Consider the following 27594-nt stretch of genomic DNA (forward strand, 5'->3'; position numbering starts at 1 on the left):
AGATGAAGAAAAAGAAAAAGAAAAAGAAAAAGAAAAAGAAAAAGAAAAAGAAAAAGAAAAAAGAATAGAATACACTGTGCAGGGAAAATTCAGAAAGTTTTCTGAAAGACTGGATTCTTTCCAAGGGTCTTTAAAAGGATAGAGATAGATAGATAGATAATAAATGTATTTATTACATTATTTTCTAAGAACAAGAATCCTTTACCGTGGAAGCCAAGGGCCTAACTGAAAACTGACTAGTGCCGTCATTTTCTATCTATCCCGCGCCGTTATCTTCTCATGGATGGCATTTTGTGCTCGCATTTCGGCTTTTGCTCAAACTTTCCCCTTGCAGATTCGAGCTCTGCGTCCCAACGCCAAACCGGCGTGGCTATCATAGTTCATGTGCCAAATGCAATCCCTCCATGGGGCTCTCACAACTATTTCACCCCCTTGAGCAGATAGTTCTTGTTCCTTTCCACCATCGCTCTGCGCCGCTGATTAGCTACCGCTAGGAAACTGGTAGGAAAATCGCTTCAACAGCAAAGCGGTTCAAACCCCAGGTCGTGAGATTTTTCCCTGGGCTTGTCTTTAAACAAAAAAAATGGTTTACCTCGGCTGTCCCTTCCCCCTTTCGTTTCTCCCCTCCCCCCTTAAAAAATGCCAAGTGAAAATTAATTCGGTGTCACTTTTCCAGCACACGGACCCTTAGAACCGCCGGCTCAGGCTTGGACACCCCGTCCAATTACACCACCTGATCCTGCGGAAAAGACAAACCAAGGGGGAAAGCGGGTGATTTCTATTCTCCTGCCCCAGTGAGCGAAGAGCCCCGCAACCAGGACAATTATAGCAACCTCCAGCCACGTCCTCCGTCTGCAAACACCCTGCTCTTGTGAGACCCTGCTTTGTGCAGGTTGCCCCTGCCGCCTGCTCTGTAGTGATTGCATCGCAGGTAGGGCTAACTTCAGAAGCGGGGAGATTAGGCCAAGGAACCGAAAGGAGCCCCCCTCTACAAATCGTCGGGCAAGTCCCTGCTAGCCAGCGCTAGGATCCTAGCAGCTGGAGAAAGGGGGCTGAGGGGAATGTTACTGCGTCTGTCAATAGCCGAAGTGTCCCAGCGGTGGGAGCGCTGTGAGCAAGAGGGGCAATTGGAGCATTCAGGGGGAGGAAAGAGCAGGCCACTTTGTGTGTCCTTCGCTTTGCCTCGGAACCAAGGCCCTGGGGCCCTGCTCCACGAAGGGTTTCTGATTGGAAAGTCGTGACAAAGAATGTGGGGAGCGCACAGAATAAGAGCTGTCCAGCGCCAGCGCTCCGGGGCCTCTCCAAACGAGTTTCCAACAGAGAGAGCAGGCACCAGCCAGGCACCCTCCTCATCGGAGCGGTGCAAATTCGCCAGCCCTGCTTCCAAAGCAGCCCTCGGCGGATGAGTCAACCCCCTGACGGTGCAGGCGGCTCGGAGAGACTCCCACACCCAGAGCCCCGGGAACCCTCAGCGCTCCTGTGCAGATTCCAAATAAGGAGGCTTCCCACTTCACGCCCCCCCCCCCCCGCTCCCCGCGCAGGCGGCAGGGCCATGTGCTCTGGCTGCCAGGGGCAGAGGCTGTTACCCGGCAAAGGGTTAATCGCCAGGCGCTACCGGGAGGAACGTGTTTTCCCCAGGGCCCGAGGCAGGGAGCCCCGCACGCGGGTCTCGGCGGCGCTCGCGGCTCACTCCCCACTCTCGACTCTGTGGCACCCTGGGACTCTAGTGACGTCAGAAGGAGCCGGGAAACCCTAAAGCCCCAGGGCAGGGAGCTCACAGCTCGGTGCTGAGCCCTGGCACGGGGGCGCGCCTCCCTGCGCCACCAGCTCTCCTCGGGAGCGACTCCCTTTCGGCGCTGGCCCCTGGCACCGGAGCGCGCCGGCTCTGCGCTGCGACCCTGGGCAGGAGAGCGAGGGAGACCGAAGCCAGACCTGCAGCCCCTTTCAGACTCTCCCCCCGGGCGCCCGGCCTCGGAGCGCACCGCTGGCTAGCTGCACCCCGCGGCCTCGGAGCGCACCGCTGGCTAGCTGCACCCCGCGGCCTCGGAGCGCAGAGTTGCGGCTCCATGGAACAGAGCGCGCTGAGCTGACGCTACTCCGGAGCAGAAGCGAAGAGAAGCGCAGCCCAGGATCCCCTCCCGAGCCGAGCTGGGCCCTTGCCCTTCTCCCTGGGATTGTATCGGAGGACTGAGGAGCTGCCCCCTCCCTGCCAGCCGCGTCGCCCAGGAGCAGCTCACAGGTAAGTGCCCCTCGTCCTTCCCTCCCCCGCGGAAGTTTGCAGGTGGCGAAGCTCAACCAGCTGGGGCCAGGGCGCTGGGACCCCAGAGCCTTCTGCGTTGCAGGCCTGGAGACGCCTAGCTCCCGGTCCCCCTAACTCCCAGGCCCCATTCCCTGCGTTCACTCTAGGGGCGCTTGCCAGAAAGAGGCGCTCCTGCCCTCCACACTCTCCCCTGGGGCGCGTGGGTACCTGTCCCGTTTCCGGACAGCTTTTAGCGGAGCCGAAGCAGCCAGGGATGGATGGGAGGGGACAGGATTCCCTCGTCGGCGCGTCACCTCATCCTGGGGCAAGTGCTCCCCAAACAGCCCCTCCACAAGGGTGCGTAACTTGGCCACATTTGGGTCTGACCGGCCCCGAAACAGCCGGGAGCCGAGAGTATGGCGGGGGAAGCCAATTCCAGCTGCGGTGCTTCCCCAAGCAAACTCGCCCCTTTCCCGCTGGTCCCCTGGCTGCTGGCCTTCGCCTTGAAGTTGCAGTCCTTGACATCTTTATCCCTTGTATAAATTCTTCGGGGGCGCTGCACTTCGTCAAAACTGACAAATGCGTTAGAAAATATAATTCCAAGGGGGTTACCTCATTTTACATACTGGAAGATTTAAGCACAACCGGTTTTCCGCGGAGGGTGTTCCTTGTGTGTCCAGGGCTGTACAGTATCAAGGCTGGCGAAGAGAAACTCATCGATAAACGTGACAAGGAACAAATTTTAACATCGCTAATAAATGTTATACTTTTATGGAATGGGCTCGGGAGCTTTGTTTTTTACGGGCTGCAGCTACTTGTTCTTGAGTATTAAAATAAAAATATAACCCGGCGAGGCAGCGCTATTGCGGTTAACTTCTTACAGCTTCCAGGAGTATAATAATATTTCACAGGTGTAAAAAGTTCATGTGACAATCATTTATGACCCTAACAAGTTGGTTTTAACAGTGTAATTTTAAGCGGTAAGAATTTATCGTAGTAAAGGTTAGAAAATAGAAATTTTGGAAATGCTTTATTTAAATTCTCCTTACGCGGAGATGCAAAGGAGCTTTGGCTTTCTACTAATATCTGAAAAGCATGTCCAAATAATGCAAATCTGTAACAGGTGACATTGATTAGCGTTATGCATGGAAAGAAATAAGTTTGTGCAATGTTCATTTTCATTTGTAGGGAAATAATATTTTAGCTCCCTCCTCGTTCTGTTCCGATCTCATTTTAAGAATAGGCACCGTCTCCGTCAGTAATAAAGAGAGCATGAGTTTATCCGAAAACTCCTGACACGTCAAAAAAATAACTGTAACTAAAACAGTGGTAAGCAGGAATGATGCAAAAAAATCTCATACCTGTATCGTTAACTCAGCTTTTCTGTATTTTAACTTGGCTAAATTATACTATTGTTTTCTACAGAATGATGAATTTAGGAAGATTTTCTAAATCTTAATTTAAAAAAGCCTACGATATTATTGTCTTCTTCCTGAATATTTCCAACGACACGAGCATATTTAAATGATTAATACAAATTTAATATAAAAATAGAACCTAATTAGCTATCTTTTGGAACATCAACTGTCTCGCTAAGCTATTTTACGCTTATTTTTACAAAATAAATCATATTTGTACTAACCAAACAAGTTTAAATGGTCACCTGATAGCTCACTTCTACCTACTAATTTTACATTTGACTTCAATACCGTTAAAAGTGCAGTTTACTTCTGTAGTTTTTTTAACCGAACAAACACAAATAGCAATTCATTAAGAGTTTCTTATTAGCTTGAAATACCTGTCAGAGTCCCTCTGAAAATCCCGCCAGGCTGTTCAAGCAATGGCAACATCCAGTGTGAAACGTTATTGTTTTTAGTCAAAATGTGCCTTAGCAACAGCATGTTTTGTGGTTAAACAAAAAAGTTAGGAATTATCTGGCGAAACCCACAGACTTTCGTTTACCGTTTATTTTATTGTCCACGCAGATTTTATTATGGAATTGAGTCTTTCCAAGAATATACCTTCCTATGTGGATTTAGGTAAGACACTAGAGACATGGAATATGGATCAAAAGTTTTGTTATTTTCTTTCTTGGTGATAAATATCGGATCTGTGCTACTTTTAAGTAACAAACGAGAAAAGAACACCCTCTAGTGCAATCTGCAAAAACAAGCATAATTATTTAGCTGGCCAGCCTCCTAAACCTGCTAATAGAAACTAATTCGTTTTGTTTGCTCTGAACTTTTACATCTAACCCGATTAATACAGCTTTCTTGAAGGTAGTATTTTCCTATCTCTTGCCAAGTTGTTAGTTTTTAAGATATAGTTGTTCTTACAATAAAAGTGGAAGGAAAGTGTCAAGTTCTTATCTTTGAGAGTTCTCTATTATGTTTGTTCTTTGCTTAGTATCTAAAGGAAAATTACACAAACGAGGCAGCGAAAAGTGTAAAATAAATCCCAGTGGACTAAATTCTGCTGTCGGTGTAAATGTGAAGTCATTGCAAAGACTTCAGTGAGGTAAATCCAGATTTACACCGCGGTAAAAGAGAGCAAAACTGAACACTTTGTTCCTTGGTTTCTAAACTTAAATTCAACTTTTATTTTGTTTTTCGGAAGGTTTCAGTTTGCTTGTTTGTGTTTAAGAATCCACACAGAGGCTAATGGTCTCTCTGAATCTGTATTTTAAAACAGGAAATATCATGGCTCTCCAGAATTTCAGTGTTGTTCTGAGAACGTTAAAGAGCACAGTGCATTAGAAGAATATTTCAACCTTTCAGGAAATGTTCTGTTTAAAGGAAATGTGTTTCCCCCATCAAAACACAGCCAGCAATTAAAAGGCTGCTCGAATGAAACAAGGTGGGGGGAAAAATAAAAGGAAACAGAATATCGAGTGCTTCCAATTACAGGCTCTTTTCTGCTCAAACTACAGGTTTTAGTTCCTTAAAAACTAAAAAAAAGTTCCTAACCAACGATAGACACTTGGTCCTTGGGCCTTTGATTATACTGGATCAGAGGCATCTTTTAAAGTCCACACAAAGACACGCATTTTAGTTGTAATGATGCACTGAGAAACATGAGCAGGCTGGCTAACAAATTCCTGTATCCCTTCCTCATTTAATTAATCAGAAAAGCATTTTCATTCTCTGAGGAGAGAAGGCCAAGAAGCTGTATTATATTTTCCCACCCAAAAATTACTTCTAAATTAGACATTTATACCTGTCAATTGTAGCTCCCCCCAGGTCAGACTGGGAACTGTTTGTGTTAAATACAAGGCTGAGGTGAGGCCCTACAAATAGCAAATCAGGATTTTCTTAATGCACAATGCAAGTCTGTGGGCTGCAGGGGTCTTGACAGACACATAAAGGTTCTAGTTCCTCATTCTGATTTGAGCTTGAGATTAAGCACAGTCTCAGATGGACTGGAGGTACTTTGGTGAGACAGTTGTCGTGGCACACAACCAGATGCTTTTTGGGGGAGCGGGAGAAAGGAGAATCCCTGTCTTTCCAACTGTAGTGATAGGAAAAACACTTTTCCAGGCAGCAAGTTGCTGTGTTTCAAAAAAGCCTGGGGGTATCGTTTGTACCAGCAGAAAAATTAAGTCATCATCATTTAATCCCACTTTTTTTGTAAACTCTCTCAAGGTGAAATTCAGTGCGCGGCTTTACTATAAAAGTCACATCAATCTGTTCAGACAGTATATATTCAGAATTCTGCATTCACAAGGCAATCTCTATACCTTTTCCTATTACAGTCCTGCATATATGTATATGTGACATGGATGAAAGTGATACGGGGTCTGTTTACCATGGCTGCATGTGCCTAACCTTTTTAATATTGGGAGGGACTGTTTAGTACAAGTGCAGAGAGAAGGTAGGTGGTCCCCGCGCATTTATTTAACTAAACTGGGTTTTCTAGTTTGAACTTATCCACTTGTGAGGCTTAGAGCTGGAATGTCACTTGAATAAATAGATTGCCCGGAGGCAGTTCTACAGACAAAACTCTGAGCAAATTCCATTTTTCCCACATGGGTTTTAATTGGGAAAAAATGGGCTAATGCCAGAACCCAACAGTGGGACAAATTCACTGAAGCCAGGGAAGAATCTGGGGTCGTCTCATTTAAACAACTAAAATTATGGGTCTCAGAGCGGGAGCCGTGTCTGTGTCTGTGAAAACAAAGAGGGGTCTCGTGGCATCCTAAGGACTAACAGATTGATTTGGGAATAAACTTTCGTGGGTCAAAACCACCAATGGGTTTTACCCACAAAAGCTGATGCCCAAATAAGGTGCACGGGACTTCTGGGGGTTGGTTTTCAAAATTATTATTAATAATAATAATAATTATTATTATTGTTATAGTTTGGATAGGTAACAGGATGCTTTCAGCTGATGGAAGGGCCTCAACAGACAAACCGATCGGAACGCTCAGGGCACAAGGCAAATGCTGAGGGTCTCACTCCCTCCCCTCTGCCCCAGGTAGATGTAGGGCGCATCCCTTCTGCCTAGGAAACTGGGAAGCGTGTGGTGCCGAATGGTTCTCAGACAGGGCAGCATTAGGACCGCCTTGCTGCAGGGAGAGGATGGGCCATAGGGCTGCTTATAGGGCTGCTTACGTTTCGCTCGTCCCAAGGGGAAAGTTCTTCCCTTGTTGCACAGAGGGGACATGTGGCTGGAGCCCGCGTAATTTTCCACCATCCTCCCCTGCGCCATTGAACGGGCGTTTTCTGCCTCCCTGCCCTCCGGATCCCCCCAACCCGCCTCCCACTTGCTGCAGGCGCCCGCTGGTCCGCCCCCTCCCAGCTTTCTAAGATGGGCGGCTGGTAACTGGTCAGAAAGCACCATTCGCGCCTTCAAGCCAGGCCCAGGCCTGCTGCCTGGGAAGGAAAATGACCAGGGTAATTAGTTGTTTATATAGGAGCTGCTCCCGCCTGCAAACGCGGAGAGAGGGCTGCGGCCCTGGCCGGGACTTCACCGCCAACCGGCCCTCCTCTTTGCTGGGCCACTCAGTCAGCTCCCGGCGCTGGCACGAACCCGGGGGCGCAGCCTCGCCCCGGCGCTGCGGCCAGGCGCGTTCACTCGGGTTTGGTTCCCCAGCGGCTCGGGAGCTGTTTTATTGTCTCGTGTAAAAAATAAAATGCTCTATAAACCCGGCGGGCAGCTCCCGGCCCCGCACCGGGCCCCTCTGCCGCTCGCCTCCCCGGCCCGCCAGCTCCTCCAGAGCCCCCGGCTGCAGGTGCAAAAGACATTAATTAGCTGCGGGGGCGAGGGGCATCCCTGGCATCCCTTGGCCTTCATGGACTAGCGATGGCCGCTGAGAGCGGGCGCGGGGAGACAGCCAGCCCTGGTGGGTTTGCAGCTGTGGGGCTCGGATCTAAGAGACTGGCTCAGGGGAGAGGAGCCGCGGCGGGATTTCAGCGAGCCTGGAGACCGAGGACAATCGGGCTCGCAAAATCTTGACGCTTTGCCTCCCTCGTGTGGGTCTGTGGGTGTGGGTTTGTGCACGTGTGTCCCGGGACTTTGGTTTGGTCTGGATGTCAGTGTTGTTGCCCGGCTATAAGTGTGTGCTTTGGGGAGAGGGGAGGTTGTGTGCGGTGTCTGGTGTGTGCATGCGTGTGTGTGTTCTGCGTTTGTTTTGTGTTGAGCGTATGTACCACCGCGGGTTATGACTGGCGTGTGTCTGCATCACACTCCTAAGTGCGTTTGGTTGAGATGACGTGCCTGCCGGATTTTGGTTTTCTGCGTGCGCGTTTCACATTTACCTGCGCGCAAAAAAAAAAACCCTACGCGCACAAACACAAAATATGTACACGCAGACCAACGCACCCCGTACCCTGAGCATAGGTGCACCTCTGTGGAGCGGATTTATGTTCGTGCGTATGCGCTTTGCTTGTGTGTGTGTGACTTGTGCTTAAAAAGAGTCAGAAAGCTGTGGAAATCACGCAGGGTAGCAAGATACAGCAGGGAAGATAAATACCAAGCAAACGCGGGAGTCCAAAATGAAAGAGGGAACTTTTCAGAGATTCGAAGGATTTGTGTTTGTATAGAACGCTAAAACATTATTCAACAAACTCGCACCCTGAAGTTGTAGCAATAGGGGACTAGAGTTAGCTGATACAATCGCCTTCCTCCTCATTTAGGAGCCAAACCAATATTTTTCGGCCCTTGGGATGGGAAAAAAATGGGGTTTAAAACACAGATTCTCTGGCGCTTTTCGGTGGCTTAGCTTGTTTTTTAAACCTGTTGAATTTTGTTCTGAGGAGTTTTAAGCTGCATCCTTGAGGGAGTATCTTGCCATCAGTTTTAACTCTCCCCTCCCCATTGAACTCAATGTCCTGCGATAGCCTATTGGTGACACATCAGCTAGAACTGCACTCGGGAGGAATGGCCAGGCCTTTGGCTTTGTTGTCTGGGAAGGTAAATGGAGGAAACCCTTCCCTGTAACAAAAAGTTTTATTGTCCTCTGATAAAGCAGTTACACATTTCGCTTGGAAATGGAAAGCTTTTTTGTTAGGTTAGCTTGACACAAGGAGTCCGAGCCAAGCGGGCTGGGGCCTGTTGATTGCACCTCTTATTTTGTGATAAGGATCAAAAGCGCTTTCTCCCTCCTTATTTATTTTATGGACCAGACTCTGCTGTCTGGACTGAACTCCCCGACAAATCCGTGGGGAGTTCTGGCTGGAAAAGAACTGGCAGCGGAAGCTTCCTATTGTTTATCTGTTCACCCTCAAATCACTAGCAGCATCTCTCTAGACAAAAGAAACCCCATAGACCAAATCCTTCCCAGGTTCACTCCCGTCCAAATGACACCAGCAGGGGTTCAGGAGGAGTCTACTGAACTCTCACTCCTGCCTCTGCAGAGCTGGTCTTTGGAGAGGCCTGTGATTTTTGTGACCCCTTCCCTCATTTTTCGTTTACTTTTAATTATGTATTGGACCCTAGGAAGAGCTCGGTGTAAGCTCCAAAGCTTCTCTCTCACACCAACAGAAATAACCAGTCACATATATTGTTGTCTTTGGAATATCCTGGGACACTTACAATGACAGAAGCACGGCACACGTAGATGGTATGGCAATGGTATTTTCCCCGTGAATGTGGGGAATGCTGGGTTGTTGGGTTTTTTGGAAACAGGTCTTAATTTATAGACAAATTCAGTCTATCCAATGCTAATAAATCTGAAGAGGAAAAGCTGACTAAAATGCATTTTTCTGCCAGATATGCTGTCTGGGTGTGGGTGGGTGGGAATGTGTGATCCCCGGTGTTGGAGTCCTTTCTCCGCAAGAAGCCCCTTCGAGTCAATAGGAGTTTTGTCTGAACAAGGCCCGCAGCAGAAAGCCACTGGCTGCTCCTTAGAACCTTAGCAAATATTTGGACAATTTGGGAATTGCTCGAGAACAACCCGTTGTTCTGAAAACACTTTTTACACTTTTTCACTTTCGATTTTCTCTCTTTCTTGATGACATACTTGAGTTTAAAATGGCCCGCACAGATTGGTGTATAAAAGCCAATCCTCTTAAAAAGGGGACAATAGAAAGTTTTCTAAGGGCTCTGTTCCCTGCAAAACTCCAAACGAGCGGTTTTATTTTTAACGCTTTCAAAGCCCTGTCGGGTGGCGTTTGTTTATTTTTAAATGCCACATTCCGGCCAGCGAGGCAGATTTTTGTTGATCCCTGACAGAGTCTGCCCCGGAACCGGTGGTGTGTTTGTTGAGTCAAAAGTCTGACACAGCCGGCAATGCAAAATACAGACTAATAGATCCGGACCCGACCCGCAAGCTTACTACGGTTGATGCCGGGGATAAAGGGATCTAGGAGTGGGGGAAACTTGTGTGTCTGGAAATGCACCTCCCATGTGAGCATTTCTCCCTGTCTCTGGCTATGTCACGAGCCGAATCGAATTCTTCCCCGCTGACTGTAAGGGAGGAAAGAGCGCGACTTATTCTACGGGATCTGATCCGACGTTCCCTGAGGCCAACGGAAAGATTCCCATGACTTTGGATCAGGCTCTTACACGACGGGGCCCGATTCTGGGGTTCTTCCTTAGGCTTGGCTATTTTTCCCCCTTTTCTTTCCCCCACTCCTCCCCCCCCCCCCCCCCCAAGTCATGACTACAGACTAAAGCCACCTGGCCTCACTTTCCTCTCTCACCCACAGTCTCTCGCTCCTGTCCTGCTCAACCAGTTCTCCCCCCACCCCGCATCCAGCATCCCCCTGCCCTGGACTTTCTTTTCTTCTTCCATCCAGCTTCCTAGCATCCCTTCTCCTCTTCCAGCAGAGTGGGGAAATACCCTTTGGGGGCGCCCCTTGCTCCCTAAGCTCTTTTGCTAACTATTTAGAGCCTGCAGCTTTTTACAAATACCCTCCACTCAGCCCTTTTAAAAGTAAAGCTGCCACCGGCCAAGCCCCGCCAATGGGTGGGCTGGGAGAGCTCACCGGTAAACGCGAGTGTGACGTCACTTGCGAGACGCGGGTGACGTCACACCTAGCGATTGCTTTCCTTCCCCGTCTCCTCTGTATGTCAGAGACTGAGGTGCTGGAACCAGGGGTGCTATAGCACCCCCTAGCTTGGTTTCCATGATTTCCAGGTTTTTAAATCGTGGCTTGAGAAAGCCCTGGCTGGGATGACTTAGCTGTGGTTGGTTTTCCTGAGTCTCTTCCCGCCCTCGGATTCTGTGATTCTATACAGTTTGGTTCAACAGCTCTGAGTACCCGCACTATACAAATTGTTCCAGCCTCCCCCCCCCCCCCATTCAGGTGGGGAGAGCGCAACATGAGTTTATATTGAGGAGTCCTGTGGCACCTTATAGCCTAACAGATCTATTGGAGCATAAGCTTTCGTGGGCAAAGACCCACCTTGTGAGATGCATGTCGGATTCAGATGTGCAGATTCAGGCTAACACAGCTACCCCTTTGACACATGAGTTTTGTCCCGCCCTGGGGGGGGGGGCAGACATGTACCTCCTGTCCATAGGGCGCAGCGTGGGAAGACCTACCTTAGCAGTCCTATGCAACAAGCACTGTCTAGCTGAATGCAGTGACGTCTTTGGCAAAAACATTGGTGGCTGTATTCACGGATGTAGGGAGGAGAAATTGAAGCAACATCATTTAAAAATGGCCACGGATTGGTAAATCTATTGCCCTGTCCACCCCCCAAAAAAACAAGTCCCTCCTCTCCCTACACTCCTTAATCTCCTCCTTCCAATGACAGTGGCACTGGGATTCGGAGGCTGCCTTTATAACATTAAAAACTCAGGGGGTGAGTGTTACCAGGGTGACATAATGGCAGCCTGCTGAAACCAGCGCGTTTTGCACTTTGCGGCTGGGAAAGGCTAACCAGGCTTCAGTTGTTTTGTTGCTTGGTTTGGAAAATCTCGCCAAGCCACACGCGGGGAGTATCAGCTGCGAAACGATCTGCTGAGCGAATCAGTTAAAGCCATGGCATCCCTGAAATGGAAGAGGACATGTAGCTTTTGACAGCTATAATGGAAGGGAAAGGGAACTCTGGCACCGTATCTTCTGTGCATGGAAACTATGACATGCGGGCATGGATCAGTTTTATAGGCGCCAGCATTAAAACTGGAGACAATCGCCGATTTGTGCCACTTGTGCTGTATTGTATAGATTCTTGGTACAGGCGATTTTTATGCCAGTCTTTTGGAGGCACCTATAATATTTAATTTAGATTTGCCACCCCCGTGAAATCGCAGGTAAAGGTGGTTAAAGCGGCGAGACAGAAACTAGGCATGTGGGGGACTGCAAAATAAATAGATACTCTAAAATAGATCGTATAAAACTATAGCTCTATCAGTTCAGAGCAGGACTTTACGGCACAGTCTCATGGTGGCTTAAAGTTTGCATCGTTTTGCTTTATCCCAAGTTAACTGTATCATTTTGCATTCAAATACTAAAGGGATTATTTACCCAATAGACTGGATCTGGGAAGGATATGCCCGCAAATACAACCAGGAGTCCTATGGCACCTTACAGACTAACATATTTATTTGGGCATCAGCTTTCCTGGGAAAAGACTTACTTCGTCAGATGCATGCCCAAATAAATATGTTAGTGCCAGAGAACTCCTCGTTGTTTTTGCGGATGCAGACTAACACGGCTCCCCCTCAGAGACTCACAAATGTACACGTATAGATCAGCGGAATCTATATCCCTGTAACAGGTCTTTTGTATCAATGATGAATAGACGATTTGTAAACCAAGAGACCTGCCCATTAATAGAGCAATAAACTGCTTACAGATCAAGAGATTTCCCCATTAGTGGGCAATGTATAAATCAATAGATCAGAGCCTTAAGGGATCGATAAGCCATTGTTAAGTCAGGTCATTAATAGGCCGTTTATAAACCAATCAATGGGATCACGTGCGGCTCAGGTTTGTCAGACGTCCCGCCCTTACAGAGGGTTATCCTACAGGATCCCGAACGCCAGCCACCCGCTCCATATGCCCGGCCAGATGTTTCAGGGCGGACCGAGGAGAGGACTGCAGGCCACCTCTCGTTTCCGTTCCGGAGTTAAGGACCATTCGAAAAGCGCCCGGGGCGGCCTGCCCCTCCCTCCCCCGTATTGGCCTTGGCCTCCCGATGCAAATCAACTCTGGGAGACTCCAAGCGGGCAAACCCCGGGGGAAAGGGCACCTGTGAAGAACAGAGGGAAAGCCCCTCCAGTCAGCTGCACCAGTCTGTGCCTTGGGCTCTGTTCGGTTCCTCCTTCCGGACCGGGCCGCTGTAGACCATACAGCCCGCTCTAACCACCCTGGGAACCCGAAGGGCTCCGACCTGAACTAGCCACAAAAAAAAAGGACCAAAGGCGTGACCGAGAGCTGCTTGAAACGAATTCAGACACTCCCATGGACTCAGTGCAAAGACTCCAGTATATCAGGAATACACGCCGTTTTGTGCCCTGGCTGGGCACGCAGCCTGGCTATTTCACCCTTTAGCTTGAGACAACGAGATCGTCCTCGCTTTATTTTCCATTTGCCCCCAACGTATCAGCATCCCTGAGATCGAGGCTATAATGAAAATAACGTCCATCCACGGGTAAAGAGCATGTGTCCTATGAGGGCGGATCTGTGCTTTGGACTAGAGAAGGAAAGTTTGGGAAAGTTTTGACTCTAAAACGCACGACGCAGAATGTATTTAAAAAGCCCTGCAAGACGGGCATGTAAACACACACACACACACACACACACACACACACACACGCCTCTCAAAAAACAAAGAAACCAATCAAAAAAGCCTCCAATTTTACACCGCTCTAAGCACCATGTTAAAAGGGTCTGTTTCTATCAACACTGTTCTCCACATTTGGAGCATTTCCCGTGTAGTTTCGCATCCCTACAGGTTGGGGAGGACACAAAACACTTCTGTTTCAAAGCGTCCGGAGACCTTACGTTCAGGGTTTGCTCTTTTTCCAAACCTGTTTTTGGCCTCACAGCAAGAAAACTATAAAGGAATTTTTTAAAACCCTCCAAATTTTAAATGTCTGAGCTAGAGAGAAATATCAATCATTAAGTCCCATTTCTATTATTCTTTCCAGAAGGACTGCGTTCATTTTAAATCAGGGAGAGGTGAAAATCAGAGGTTCTGATTAAATACCAGATGTCCTTATAAACATAGGCATTTTTAAACCGTGCCCCGCTTAAATAACCTAAAAATTAAGCCCTGCCTGAACATAATTCTGAAATGTATTTTAATTCAAGCTTGACAGACGCTGGCATGACACCAGTTTGAGAGCTTTGTGGGTACAGATAGAATTCAGAATCCAGTCCAGAGAAGTTGCCCACTATCACTGTCGAGTTATCTGTTGGTGCTTAACTGTAAAAACAGCCCCTGAGGATCAAAACTGCTGCTAGAGAAGTTTTGCCTGTTAAGCGTTTGGGGGTATTCCCCGTTCAGTTCCCTTTTTTGAATGTTGGATATTTCCTCGCCAGGTCTCCCTTGGGCCCGAGTGCCTTCTCCTCCAAATCTCTGCTGTCATTTCTTTTAAAAGAAATACAACTGAACGAGCACCGAGCCCAAAATAAATCACGGCGGGGAAAAAAGGCTAAAGAAAGGGAACATGTTTTCATCCACTTTCCAAGGAGCACTTCAAAAGTTCCTTTCCACATCTTTACTTGATTTGGGACCAAATTTGAGTGTCACCATGGATCAGTGAAACTGAGCAGAGAAGATAAAGAGGAGAGGGTCATTTTTCTAGAGCAAAGAAAGGCCTCTGTGACCTGCTCTGGGTCCTTCCCCCTTCCCTAGTCAATATCCCGCTTCCATGAGTTTACTTTTTGAAGTCGCCTCCCTACCTGCCTGCCAGTGATTCAGGGGCTGGCAAAGCAGGAGTCCTGGAAGGTGGAGGTCTGCCACCTCGCAGCCAAAACCTCTCCCCTGCCTACTCCTGCGCGTTTCCAGGCGTCTCGAGCAGTTGTACAGATAGTCGAGTCCAGCGAAGTGAGATATAAAAGGAAACGTGAGCATGGCCTTTGGCATTAGTTTGATGCAATCTGAAAAATACCGGAGGGGCCAGGATGTTCCGCAGGGCAGACACGTCCGCCCACGTGTGGCCTACCGCTAGCAGACCGGGTCACTGAGCCGATAAACAGGTGCGGGTCTAGAGATTGGGCCTCATCCTGCATTCCGGGCACACTCCCTTTAAATACACGTGGGGTTAAGAGAGCAGTAATGCAGGATCGGGCCCAGCCAGACAGTGCCACGAGTTTCCCTTGTGCTTTGGAGGGAGCACGAAGTGGAGTGCTGGGGTATTTTTCACGATTCCCCTCCACGTCACCCCAAGTCAACACAGGTTTTTCCTGGCGTCTGAAATCACCATAGGCATTTTTGACACTTGGCTGCAAATCACAGCCCAAAGCTTCCAGACTGGGGAGTGGTCTGCGGGAGCAAAGTGATGTAAAACAATGGCAGTATAAAGGAACCACAAATACTCCAAATTCAAATGTTTGGGCTACAGAGAGAGAGAGAGAGAGATACAAACAGACAGAGAAAATATCAATCATTAACTCCTATTTCCATTATTTTTTCCAGGACTGTGTTCAGTTTAAATCAGGGAGAGGTACAGATCAGAGGGTCTGATTGAAGACAAGATGCTCTTATAATAAACATAGGCAATGGGCCTGCTGCGAATTAGACTATAGAAACACTTTGTCATTAGGATAGGCAACTCCATACCATACCCAACACATTTCACAGGGACGCTAAAGAGCTGTTGGAGATTTTACACTTCAAAAAAGTTCCCCTGACATTGATATTTTTAATCAAAGGGTTCTTCTTCAAAAAAGAAGCAAAACCCGAATTTGTCGGAGGCTTGTCCCCAGGTGAATCACCTACCCTGGGAGCTGTCAGGTGAAGCCAGTGCCTAATAATACCAAAAATAATTCACTCGGGGATGATCTGGGCTCCAGCAGGAGGCTAGTGTAGAAGTGGCAGCCACCCCCGCAGAGGTGACCTTGGGAGGTATTAGGAAGAGAACATTCATTGCCCTATTAAACACACCACAACCGGCAGCGAGGACAAGTCCAAAGCGGCCTTGCCCTTAAGTGTGGCTGGAACTTTCAAAACTGACATTGACCCTTGCTGCAGCCGATCCTTTTCTTATTGCTTGTTGCCTCCCTCCTTTTTCTCCTGGTCTCCAAGCCTGAAATCCACCTCTAGAACAACCAGCCACTTTCCATGGGTCACAGAGAGTTCACTGCCAAAGAAAACTATTTGTTATTCATAAAGTGCTGAAAGATTGGGGGGTGGGAATCAGTCTTGGATCCAGGGAGGATTGTGCTGCAGTCCTTACTCTGGCAAAACTCCCATGGATCCCCAGTCTGTAGACTTTGAAGAGGGGCGGCCCTGCGAACAGAAAGTGTTTTCCAAGACTGCCTTATACTTCTCCGCCTTGCAGAAAAGTTTGTCCAAAAAAAAAAAAAAAAAAAAAAAAAAGATTAAATGCTCTCTCCAAAGGAGGAAGAGATGAGTGTGGACTTTATGAAGTTGGAGGAGTTGTTATAGCCACATGAAGGGGTTGTAAAGACGCTGTAATAAGAGGGTTTTCCAGAAAAGTCAAAGAGGCCATTCGCTGCAACAGGAGGCAACGGTCTATGTATTAGATTGTCGTCAGTGAGCGATCAAACCACAGCGAATCCACGCTTCGTTCACTGCAAATAAAACCTTCGGTGGGAAAGTAGTTTAGAGCTGTGCCTGCAAACTTAGTTTGCCATCGGTAGGCGAGGGATTTAAACTCTCCCTCCAGATGCAGGCTCACCCATTGAGCATAGGGTAGGCAGTTGTTCCCCATGTAAGAAACAGCAGGAAAAGGAGAGATATCAAGGCGCCTGGTGTGTGCCAACCCAGAGAGAGCAGGGTCGTTTTACTAAGATTTGGGTGAGGTGAGTGGAAGGGCGATTGGATTGTTTACTAGATCTGTAAACAACTAATTATTTAGTCACTAAAGTGACACCACACCCTGCCAGCAGCAGCGCCAGAGAACCTGAGACAGACTGTGTCCAGAGTTTTAATGGGTGATAGGCTCATACGAGCCCACGCTATAAACCCAAAAGCAAAGGGAATTGCTTCATATTTGCAGCGTCTCCTCTCCTCTCCCCTCCCCTCCCTCACACACTCGCTCCACTGGTCCGTTCACAGCATCTTGGGCCTTCGCCAGCTTCGACCTGGAGAGCCCCAAGTCCAGTCGTGTCAATCAGTGGAGAAATTGTCCCTTCATTATTTCCACTCAGAAGCGCGCAGGAAAGGCCAGCGACAAAATCTACCAGCGCTCCTCCCTCCCCCCATCACTTTTATCTGCCGTTCCCCGGCTCCGCAGCTTAATGAACCCAAATCAAGGCAACCTCGCTCGATCCATTGGCAGACCCTTGTGAGAACACAGGGCGCGTCGCGCAGGGCAAGGAAGCGACCTTGCCAAGTTTCACTTTTCTGACCAATAATGACAGCCCTCGGAAATACACGCCGACACCGACTGCCCCTGAACCGAGCCTCGGAATCGTCCCCAATAAAATTGCTTGCCCGCATGTTTAAAGGTCTAGTATCGCAGCCCAATGGGGAAGCACGTTTATTTCTCCCCATGCAGGAGCAAATTTAAAAGCGCACAGCGGGTGTCTCCCGGCAGGAATAAGCTTCCCGGTGCAAAACACAAGTCTGGCCCTCCTCTGCTCTGGGTGGAAACTAGCCGCCCGGATCCGCTTTCCGAGAGACTGGACAGATTTCCAGCAGCCTCTGAAATAGGCTTTTAAACATTTGGGGCTTAACAGATCGCGTGGAGAGCGGGTACTGCGCGGAATAAACCTCTGGGTTCGGGAAAGTTTGGGGTGGGAAGGGGGCCGCTGATTGGTTTAGGGCTTGCCGCGGTCAGAGCCAGCGTTGGGACAAAAAGACGTTTCTTCCTGCAGCAAGAAGAGCAGAGAAGCCAGAATCCAGCTGGCGGGGGAAAGGGGGGGTAGATGGACCCCGAAGGAGAGAGCCGAGGCTTTGCGAAACTCGCGGCTAGTATTCCAAGGAACCCGCGAGGCAGCGCACATATATGGGGAGTTGGCGGGCAGTTCTTGCCGCTAGATTAGGCTGGGTGAGCGCTAGATGGAGTGATCTATTAGCGAGACGGGGAGGTTTTAACCTTAAGGGGGAGGAGCCCCGTTTCACTACACTACAGGCATTTGTTCTGGGGCAGGTCGCTCGCATCTCTTTAGCTTTAAACGATCCAACGCGCAACCCGCATTTTTCTAGCAGGGATCTTTACCACTTCCGTGCGGACTCGGTTGCACCCGGGCGACTATCACAGCGCAAAGACGAACCAACTTCTAGGCATCGCTCCTCGGATCTCTTCTGCGGGCTCTCTTGAAAATAGGGGGAGAGTAAAGCCATTCATAAATAGGGCTCAGAGGATTTGCATGCCTATATATTTATATATACTGTGGAATAAGCACCTGCATAAACCCAAACCAACTCAGCCTCCTGGCCATGGATTCCTTTAAAGGTGGAATGAATTTGGAAAGACTGCCAGAGAGCTTAAGACCCCAGCCTTCCCACGACATGGCTTCCAGCTTCCATTTGCAAAGATCTTCTGAATCCAGAGACCCGATTGAGAATTCAGCCAGTGAATCGTCAGATACAGAAGTCCCAGGTAAAACCTTTACACTTCCTCTTTTTCGCTCTCTTTCCTTTCTTTCCCTTCCTATGAATGCCCATTGCCCACGACTCTCCTGCCAAGAGAGATTGAAATGCCAGGTGGTGTGGGGGGCAGGGAGATAAATCAGTAGAATTAATTAGAGTCAACCCGGGAAAGTGGATGGGAGGGTTAGCAGAAACGGAACCGACCCTCCCCCATACCTCTCTGCTCTGACAGTCTAGGGAAGGGAAGAATATTGCTACCAGCTTCAAGCCTAGCAGCAGCTTTTTAATGGATATTAATTTGCTTTTTAATGGATGGGGGGGGGGGGGGGTTCCACGGAGCGTGCGGTTTTGCAGAATGTTTCTGAAATAATGTCAGCTCTGCCGGGGTTTATTTTCCAGCTCTGGTGTAAAAGGATCTCTCCGGCCAAGGAAGGGGGGTAGACTGCAAAACATTAAGAGGGGGAATGGAGCGAGTTCCTTCCAGTTAGCAGGCTGTTCAGATTTATATTACACGGGCTACGCGTTACAAAGTCTAATTTTTAATTTTATGTATACACGGGGAATACACTCTCACTTTTTACAAGATCGGAGTTGGAGCTACACAGGAGTCGTTCGGTCTCCGCTTTTTCATCCGCCTGTTGAACATGTGCAATTATTGCGGGGAAAGCTGTGATTTCCTAGTTGGTATTTAATTAAAACAGGAGCCGTTTCTCTAAGATGACAAGAAACATCATGTCAAGGAAGCAAAAAGCCCTGGAAAATATGGACTACGGAAAACCGAGCGTGGTTCCTTCTTCAAAATTTCCCTGCACAGAGGAGTAGCTTTAAAAATGATTATTATTTTTCAATTTAAATAGGCCGTACTCTTTGCAAGTTGTTTGCCTGCAACTAAAACAAACCCGAAAGATGCACATGATAGAAAACGCGTTTGTTTCTGCCTCCAAATACGATTTGAAAACAAGGCTTTGAGTGTAAACTGGAGAACAAGGGGTGTTTAGAATTGTGAGGGCCATTTGAAATAGTGTAGGGAGATAATCGCTCTGTTTTGCTGTGCCCCTACAATCTGATCCATCGATTCTAAGGAGACTAAATACCAGGGTCCATTGAGTTAAAAAAAAACCAAATACCTTTCACTGTTTAATGGAAAATCATGCTAATGCGAATTTAGGCTAATGTGGGTTATGATTTGAAATGGTATCAAAGGCTTATTCCCAGACAGCATTTTTCAGGAAAACGTGGCTGGAATAAATCAAATGCAAAGATTGCAATCATTGTGGTAGACGGTCTCTTTGACGGCAACAATTTTTCTTACTTGTTTTCTCTCTTGTCTGCATCAGAAGCAGCCCCCGAGCACCGAGGGCTGAAAAAAAAAACCCCTGTCCGCCAGAAAGATTTGCGTATTCAAAAAATGGAATCGTTTTCACATGCAGCCTTTATACAGTTAGGTCATGTAGCCTCGGTTGGCAAACACACACATTCACACTCGCGGCGAGTTTGGGGGGGACACAAGTAGCTGCCAAGGTAGAGAGGAAGGGAAAAGGATATTTAAATGGGGTATCTGTTCGCGGCCTTGTTTGCTCTGCAAACCACTTACTGGAAATAGTGCCCATCCGGATTGCAATAAAGCCCCTTTACCTCTGCTCGGTTTCCATTTAATTGCTTGAGCTCCCACATTTTTACTCCCAAGAGTTCCCAGGGAAACCCAGGAGTCTTTTAAAGTATGAGGAATCAAGTATTTTGCAAGGATTTTTATTCATTTTAAAATATTACTATTAATCAGGCTCTGAAAGGAAGTCTGCGTTTCAATGCGCTAGAATCAGCTTTACATTCCCCCCAGCTTTGTGATGTACACCACTGCAGAGCTGTCCCATTATTTTGCTACCCGTCCTCTGTGAAATCCTCTCAGACATTCACCAAATCAAATCGAACTCATGTATATGAACGCAAAGGGACGGGTTTGCATATGCAGCACGTGCGTATGTTTATTTCTATATGATTTTGATTTAAGTATGTGTAATATATTATTACACGTATATATTAGTGTGTATTAGTACACACTATTGCGTATATGTTACAATAAATACACCAAAAACCAGAGACAGAGAGAAACAACGTATGTGTGGCATAGTTACACCCAGATGTTTAAAGTTTTGTGTTGCTCTTGAGAAAAGAATAAATAAAAAATAATACAATACATGTATGTATATACGTCTACAAAAATATTTGATAGATGTATACAGGGAAAGCTTGTATCGCTATACATTAATAAATTGTTAGTATAATCCCTGGTGTTAGTTCAAATAATGTATCGAATTTCTCATTCCATTTGTGCAAATCCAACAATATATTCAAATATATAAAAAGACCAGCGTTTCCCCCCTTGATTTTGGGAATATTTTCTGTTTTCCCCTAGTTGTATCAACCAATTGTTTTGAATTCCTTCCCCAAATTTAGATGAACAGAATTGACTGAACTCCCCCCGCTTCTTACCTTTTGTTTGATTTTTGGATAAAGCTTTTCAGTGGCTCATTCTTTTCTTAAATAAACTCTATTATCCCCGAGAGGGTCGCTTTTCAATTAATTCATGTTTTATTTTACACTCCTGAGGTTTTCTAAGATTAATACGGTGGGGAAATGACCATACACAGCCGCAATATACTGGAGCAGAAGGTTTCTCTGCAGATAGAGAGAGAGAAATCACAGAGAGGGAAAAGATTTGTAAATAGATTTGTTTCCTTCTTTGTTTTGTTCTATTTGATTCCATCTAAAAGCCGAGCCTGTGTAAATTGCAGAGTCCTCTGGATAAAAGAGCAGGCCTAGGAGAGAGGAATATCGAACACTCTATTGTTGGCTGGAAATTACATTTCAGGGGAAACTTTTTTTTTTCCTACTCCGGGGTTCAAGAAACTAATCCCGCGGGGCTGGTTTACACACGCTGGGCCTGTGGTCGGAAACAGGCGCTCTAGCCTCGCACGATAGAGGCACATACAAGAGATTTGTAAAAGGGGGTTCTGTTTCGTCCGCTCGCCAAATGGCTGGGGGGGAGGGGATCTAAGGGCCAGGCGGCCAGTTCCGCGTGTCTCACTGCTCGGGTCTCGGTGCCTGGTTGGTTTTTTTCGCAGAAAAAGAGCGGAGCGGCGAGCAAAAGAGCGAGGATGGGAACGCGGACGATCCGGCGAAGAAGAAGAAACAGCGGCGGCAAAGGACTCACTTCACCAGCCAGCAGCTGCAGGAGCTGGAGGCCACTTTCCAGAGGAACCGCTACCCGGACATGAGCATGAGAGAGGAGATCGCTGTGTGGACCAACCTCACCGAGCCCAGAGTCAGGGTAAGGCCAGGCCAGGGGGGGCTCAGCCGTGCTAGCAGCAATTCATTTCTCCTGGCAATCAGCTTGGTCCTTGTAGGGCCCGGGCGCTGGGACTCCCAGCCAGCAGCGGCTTCGGCCCGCGGTCTTTTCTACAATCGAAAAACTTTTTTTTTTTTTAGTAGGTTGCCTCTCAAGAGAAAATACAAACGTGTATAGATGACCAGGCGCCTGGGAGTGGGGAAATTAAAGGGAAGGACAAATTGGTTGAACAGCTGTTCGATTTGTCTTTTAAAACCGACTGCAGCATAATATTTGAGAGGCGTGGGGGGCGATCGGATGGCCTGTGATTCTGTCACCCTTTCAGTCCTGGAATTCTGTGACAACACGTGTCCCGTCAATTCCATCTTCCTGGCCAGCACTTACCCAGGATGTACAGTGCTCCTTAGATAATACCCGGGCATAAGTGTAAGATTGAAATCTATGGCATAACTATGGGGCATACACAATAAATAGAGAATCCCTACTACGGTAACTCCCGCGCCTGCATTTCGCTTCCTCGCTTTTCATCGGAGCTGGATCCCGGAGGATGGGAGAGAAGGAAATACTTTGCGGAGATGACCTGATGTCTCTCAGGCAGTAACTCGAAAGCAAAGCCACGCCAGGCAGGCCGGGGTTGTCAGAAGCTCAGGCAACTTGCCATCTCTTGTAAGCCCTGTCCCAAAGTTTCCCTCTTGCCCCTCATTCTAAAGAGCCGAGATCTCAGGAGAGCAGAGGGAAATCAGAAGCAACAGCTGGGCACAGAAGAGCTGCCTCTAAAGCCCAGCTGGGAAAATAAGGCAGGCACAGACAGCTAGACAGAGGTAGGGGGAAGGAAATGGAAGGTAAAGGATGCGCCCAGGAATCAAGAGTTAAATGCAGGCAGCTCTTTCTATGTAACTGCCTAGGGAGGGAGTTTGAGGAGCCCCAAGTAAGTTTTTTTTAAATCAACCCCGATTTAAGATTTACATAGTGTAAACACCACACAATAGCCAGAGAGAAGGCTCCGGAAAAGCCCGTTTTTAAATCGCCCCTGTGGCTGGTAGCGGGCAGCCACAAGAGAGATCTTGCTGGATGTACTGTTCCCTCCTGGATTCATTAAAGACAGTCCTGGAACCCTGAACAGGGAAGATATTTGCAGTTCTCTTCACCTGTCTGGGAGAGTGAGGACAACGACATCCTCCCAGGGAGCTTTGCAAGGGGTCGGTGTTTTTATTGTAATGTGAGTAATCCATGGTTAGAAATATGGAGATTCGCTGCAGAGGCCAAGGGATTTCCATTCCCCTTCGCGAATAAGAAACTCCCGTGTCCCAGGTACAGGTTTACCTGGGGGTGTTCCAGTCCCGCGGAGTCTCACCAGGCCTAGCTTAGACTGAGTTTTCGGAGGGTAGGTTCCATTAAAACGGAGGATCAGACCTGCATAGAATCACAGGCAAGTTTCCACTCTCCTAGACAGTGAAGTGCCAGCGGATAAAGTCTGTGTAGTAAGATGTGATTTAAATATGACAGCGCGAGGGAAAAGCGGCGGAAAAGAAGCTGCTTTGCACCACGGAAGCAGATGTCTCTGTATAATGTAGGAAATCTCTGTACTGAGAAGTGACAATTGTCTATAATTCTGGAGTGGTTAATGGCCCTCTGCGGTGCACTGTACACACAACAAGCACACCCTGCCGGGTGTATCTATAGCAAATGTTCCTCTACACAATTAAACTTCTATGATGAGGCAGATAAGCTATTTGTACTAGTCAACTGTACGAACTGCCAATAGACAAACGAAAGGACAAGGGTCTGGGTAGATTAGACTCCAAAGTCAATAACCAGTATAGACACACGTACTCGGGGCACGGAGCTGTCGGAAGCTCTATAAGGATCTAGCCAACACCGCCGCAGAATATCGAGTTAGGTCATTTATTGGTTATTTTTCGTATATTCGATTGTTATAATAAAATGTCAAATCAAAACGGCTCGTACCGGCATTCGGATTTGATTGAGTCTGATGGTGGATTGGTTCTGGGTGGCTTTGTGTATCGCTCCTTTTAGTTGGGGGTATTTTCCCTCCCACCTCCAATTTGTTTTTCATCCCGGGTGGGGGATGTTTCCCTGGTTTGTTTCCAGAATGGCTTTGCTGATCCCAACGCCGCGTGTGTGTCTCTGCTGTGTGTTGTGTCTACAAAGTCCCTCGCCGATTCCAAATCCGCAGCGGGGAAGAAAAAACCCTACAATGATAGGCATACAAAACCCTGCACCTTGGAAAGTCCTTAAAGGCTGTCTGGATTTTCCAGCGCTGAAATACCCTTCCAGGCCCCTACCAGGATCGGGCCCCAATTCGTAGGTCAGAAAGAAAGTTAGTAAGGAAGCAAGCCCAAGGGACGGATTTTGAACGTCGTTACAAAGCAAATATTAAGTTTGGGACGGGAGGGATTAAACCGTTCTCTGGATCACCAGCGCTGCCAATAATAAATAAGCGGAGAAAATGGAGGTAGATTTGATTAAATTCACTTCAGTCCTGTCCCTCAGAGCCTAGTGACTGTCTAGAGGAGTAACCGACTAACCGAGCAAATTAGACGATCTTTGATTACCTCTTACAGCTTGTCCTGGCTACATACTTGCTGTATTTGAAATCGTTGTATTGGTAGCAGTTTTCTTCATTAAAAAAACTATAGGGTCAGGGCTAAAATGTGCGTTTATGTTGCTGGAATATTTCAGGAAGCAAATCAAATTAATATGAGTTGCCATTAACTGGATCTTTCTCCCCTCCGGACCGCAATGGCTCGGTTTGATGTTCTGAGATTGCAGTTTTGCAAAACCGACTTTAATTTGCCGGGAGGGCCTTCCTTTAAAATGTCTAGAAGCCATAATTAAAACATTACCCCTCATTTTCAGGAAATTCCTGTCTGGAAGCACCTTCCGAGGAGTGAATTACAGGGTTTGAACATTCTGACGTTCGCTTCCTCTTCATATTTTTACGGCATTTTTTTTTCGCATCGACCCCGCGATCTTTCCCCCCCCGAAATGCCCATCCTTGTCGCTGTTTAAACATCCAGCCCTGCCATTCAAAAGCCGGGAGACCAGGCGGAAAGAGCAGAACCTCGGAGTCGCGCAGTTTAGAGGGGATTTAAATCCGCGGGTGGAGAGCAGTAGGAATTTCATGGCAGTGCTCAAGACAGCTCTCGGCCATCCTTTTGCATGGGCTGCAGTGGGGAATGGCTTCTGATGGGCCAAGGGAAAAACGTAAGAGGCTTTAACGGGACAAAGCCACGTTGACCAAAGCCAGGGGGCAGATAGGAGAGGAGAATCCACAGGCGGGTGTCACCAGCCAGGCAGGAAGAGAATTTTTTTCTCCCCAGCTTGGCCAGCCCAATCCGCACGCTTCCCCTTCCGGCTTTTCCTGCTTTGGGGAAAAAGCTTTGGGTGCCAGGGATCTCCCGCACCGCCCTAGAGCCAAACTGTTTCAGCATCAGAGCCCGACTCCGGGCTGTACAGTCTCATTAGATAGAAAGGCCCCGGCTGCGCCAGCCAACAGGAGATGCTTTTTTTTTTAACCCTACCCACACTAATCCAATCCCCGCTTTACGAGCTGTAACAGAGGCCTTTTATTGTCCGGCTTCAGCACTCGGAAACGCAGCCGAGCCGGGGCTGGCCTGCCCTAATCAGCGCCGGGCCTGGGCGAGGCGCTGCGGCAGGGCCAATTAATGCGCTCTGCCAACAAGCGCAGGGGGAAATTAAAAGCAGAGAGCGGCGCGCTGCGCGCAGCCAGAGCATCGGCGGGAGGCTGGGACTCAGCCGGGCCAGGCCAGCCAGGGAACACGTGGGATTTCGGGGAGAGGAGCGCAGGGCTGGTGGCACACGCCGGAGCTACGCGCTGCTCCTGCGCGCCCGCGCAGAACCAGGACCTGCACACTTTGGGCTTTTCCTCTGCAGACCCTCCCTGGGCTGCGTTCCCTGGGGCCGGGCTGTGCTGGGCGCCTTCCCCTCCCCCTTCCCGGGCAGCAGCCTGGTGCTTACCCTGCGCTCTGCCTTCCCTCCCCAGGTGTGGTTCAAAAACCGCAGGGCCAAGTGGAGGAAGCGGGAGCGCAACCAGCAGATGGACCTGTGCAAGAACGGCTACGTGCCCCAGTTCAGCGGCCTCATGCAGCCCTACGACGAGATGTACGCGGGCTACCCCTACAACAACTGGGCCACCAAGAGCCTGGCCCCGGCGCCGCTCTCCACCAAAAGCTTCACCTTCTTCAACTCCATGAGCCCCCTGTCCTCGCAGTCCATGTTCTCCGCCCCCAGCACCATTTCCTCCATGAGCATGCCCTCCACCATGGGCCACTCCGCCGTGCCCGGCATGCCCAACGCCAACCTCAACAACATCAGCGGCTCCTCGCTCAACTCCGCCATGTCCTCCCCCGCCTGTCCCTACGGCCCGCCCGCCTCGCCCTACAGCGTGTACAGGGACACTTGCAACTCCAGCTTGGCCAGCCTCAGACTGAAATCCAAGCAGCACTCCAGTTTCGGCTACAGCAGTTTGCAGAGCCCGGGCTCCAGTCTAAACGCCTGTCAGTACAACAGCTGACGGACTCGCCCGGGCTCCAGCCGGGAGGGAGGCTTTGCAAAAACCCAAACCAAAAAAACCACGGACCAGAAAAGCTGTTGCAGGAGACGCCAAAATCGAATCCACGGATGAGTTGCAATTTTCCTCTGGATGATGCGGGTTGTATGTGTTTACTTGAACTTGCACAGGAGTTTCTAAAGCGTCCACTTTATAGAGCATAAGAGTGGAAAGGGGGGAAAGGGGTGTATGATATGGGACGGTGGAGTGGTGGTGGTAGTAAAGGCTGCAGACTGGGCTGCCCAGTTTGCGGTGGGGGAAGAGGTTTGGATAATGTTTACCACTGACAAAAAAAAGTATCACGTGCAGAGTGGATTCTGCGGGAATATGGTTAAAATAGTAGGTATGAAACTATTAAAAAAAACTTACAGACAAGGGTCAACCACTTAACGAAGGTTCTATTTATATCTGCCGTTACATTGTGCCAGATCGTTGAATAAAATGGTTTTCAAATGCATGATTCTTGATGTTGTCTTTAGTTGGAAGCTATGATCCAGTCATTCCTAGCAGGAAGCTACCAGTTCCTACCTCTCTAGCCTTTCCAAAAGGACTGCAGTATCTGAGAAGAGCCCCACAATATATCACGCCACCAATGCTAACCTGGCCAGCGTTTTCTCCACCCAAAATCTTATCCTGATAATGAAATTATCAGTCATCTTTATTTAAAATGTGTTTTTCTTTTTAAAACATTTCTAGAGAGTCTAGAAGAAAAAAAGTCAGAAAACGGACTGTCATTAAGTGAACCCAGATACTGCAAGAAACAGCGAGTCTTGAAATAATGAAACGTTGCTTAGCAATTTTGAAAAGTTCCTTATTTTTCTAGAAGGGAAGGAAAAACAAGGAACCAAAAATAATCTTAAGGTGTTATGATGTAAATGTAGATGCTTGTTGGCAAAAAATGGACGATAAAATATGATCTTTTAAATATTAATACGCATACAAAACGCATATGAAGTTTAATTGCAGGCATATTTGTTGCTTATTTTTGTCGATACTTATTACCTGTAGATGACAAAGAAACATAATATAAAATGCACAAGGTATTCCTTTTCCCAGTGTATTTCACACCTGTGGTAAACGTTACGCTGGATGTTTCAATAATGCTGTTGTGGATAAGGATGCAGTATCTATTGTTTTATAAGTTATGTTTTGTGATTTTTTTCCAAAATTAAAAGCATGGGAATAAAAACAAACTCTAGCAATGCTTTTAATCTTTTCTGCCTATATTTATGATATATCTCAACATATAATAAAAAAAAGTTTTATTCGAAATTCAACATCCAACATTACCATTTC

General features: G+C 47.9%; 1 protein-coding gene across 3 annotated transcripts; it reads left to right on the plus strand.

Moving 5' to 3' along the window:
• Positions 1 to 1557: 1557 nt before the first annotated feature.
• On the plus strand, positions 1558 to 27594 carry PITX1 (paired like homeodomain 1). Of its 3 annotated transcripts, none has more exons than XM_006116040.5 (4): positions 1558 to 2239; positions 18222 to 18368; positions 21481 to 21686; positions 25732 to 27594. In XM_006116040.5, the coding sequence occupies exons 2-4, from the start codon at positions 18227 to 18229 to the stop codon at positions 26260 to 26262; spliced, it is 879 nt and encodes a 292-aa protein (XP_006116102.1). In that variant the 5' UTR covers positions 1558 to 2239; positions 18222 to 18226; the 3' UTR covers positions 26263 to 27594. The 3 variants fall into 3 exon arrangements, with proteins under 3 accessions (XP_006116102.1, XP_075756527.1, XP_089625610.1); XM_075900412.2 differs by lacking the exon at positions 1558 to 2239 and adding an exon at positions 17209 to 17518; XM_089769484.1 differs by lacking the exon at positions 1558 to 2239 and having other exon boundaries at positions 17632 to 18368.

Source organism: Pelodiscus sinensis, chromosome 16, assembly GCF_052426305.1.
Source record: "Pelodiscus sinensis isolate ZL-2025 chromosome 16, ASM5242630v1, whole genome shotgun sequence".
In the NCBI taxonomy this organism is placed as follows: domain Eukaryota; kingdom Metazoa; phylum Chordata; order Testudines; family Trionychidae; genus Pelodiscus; species Pelodiscus sinensis.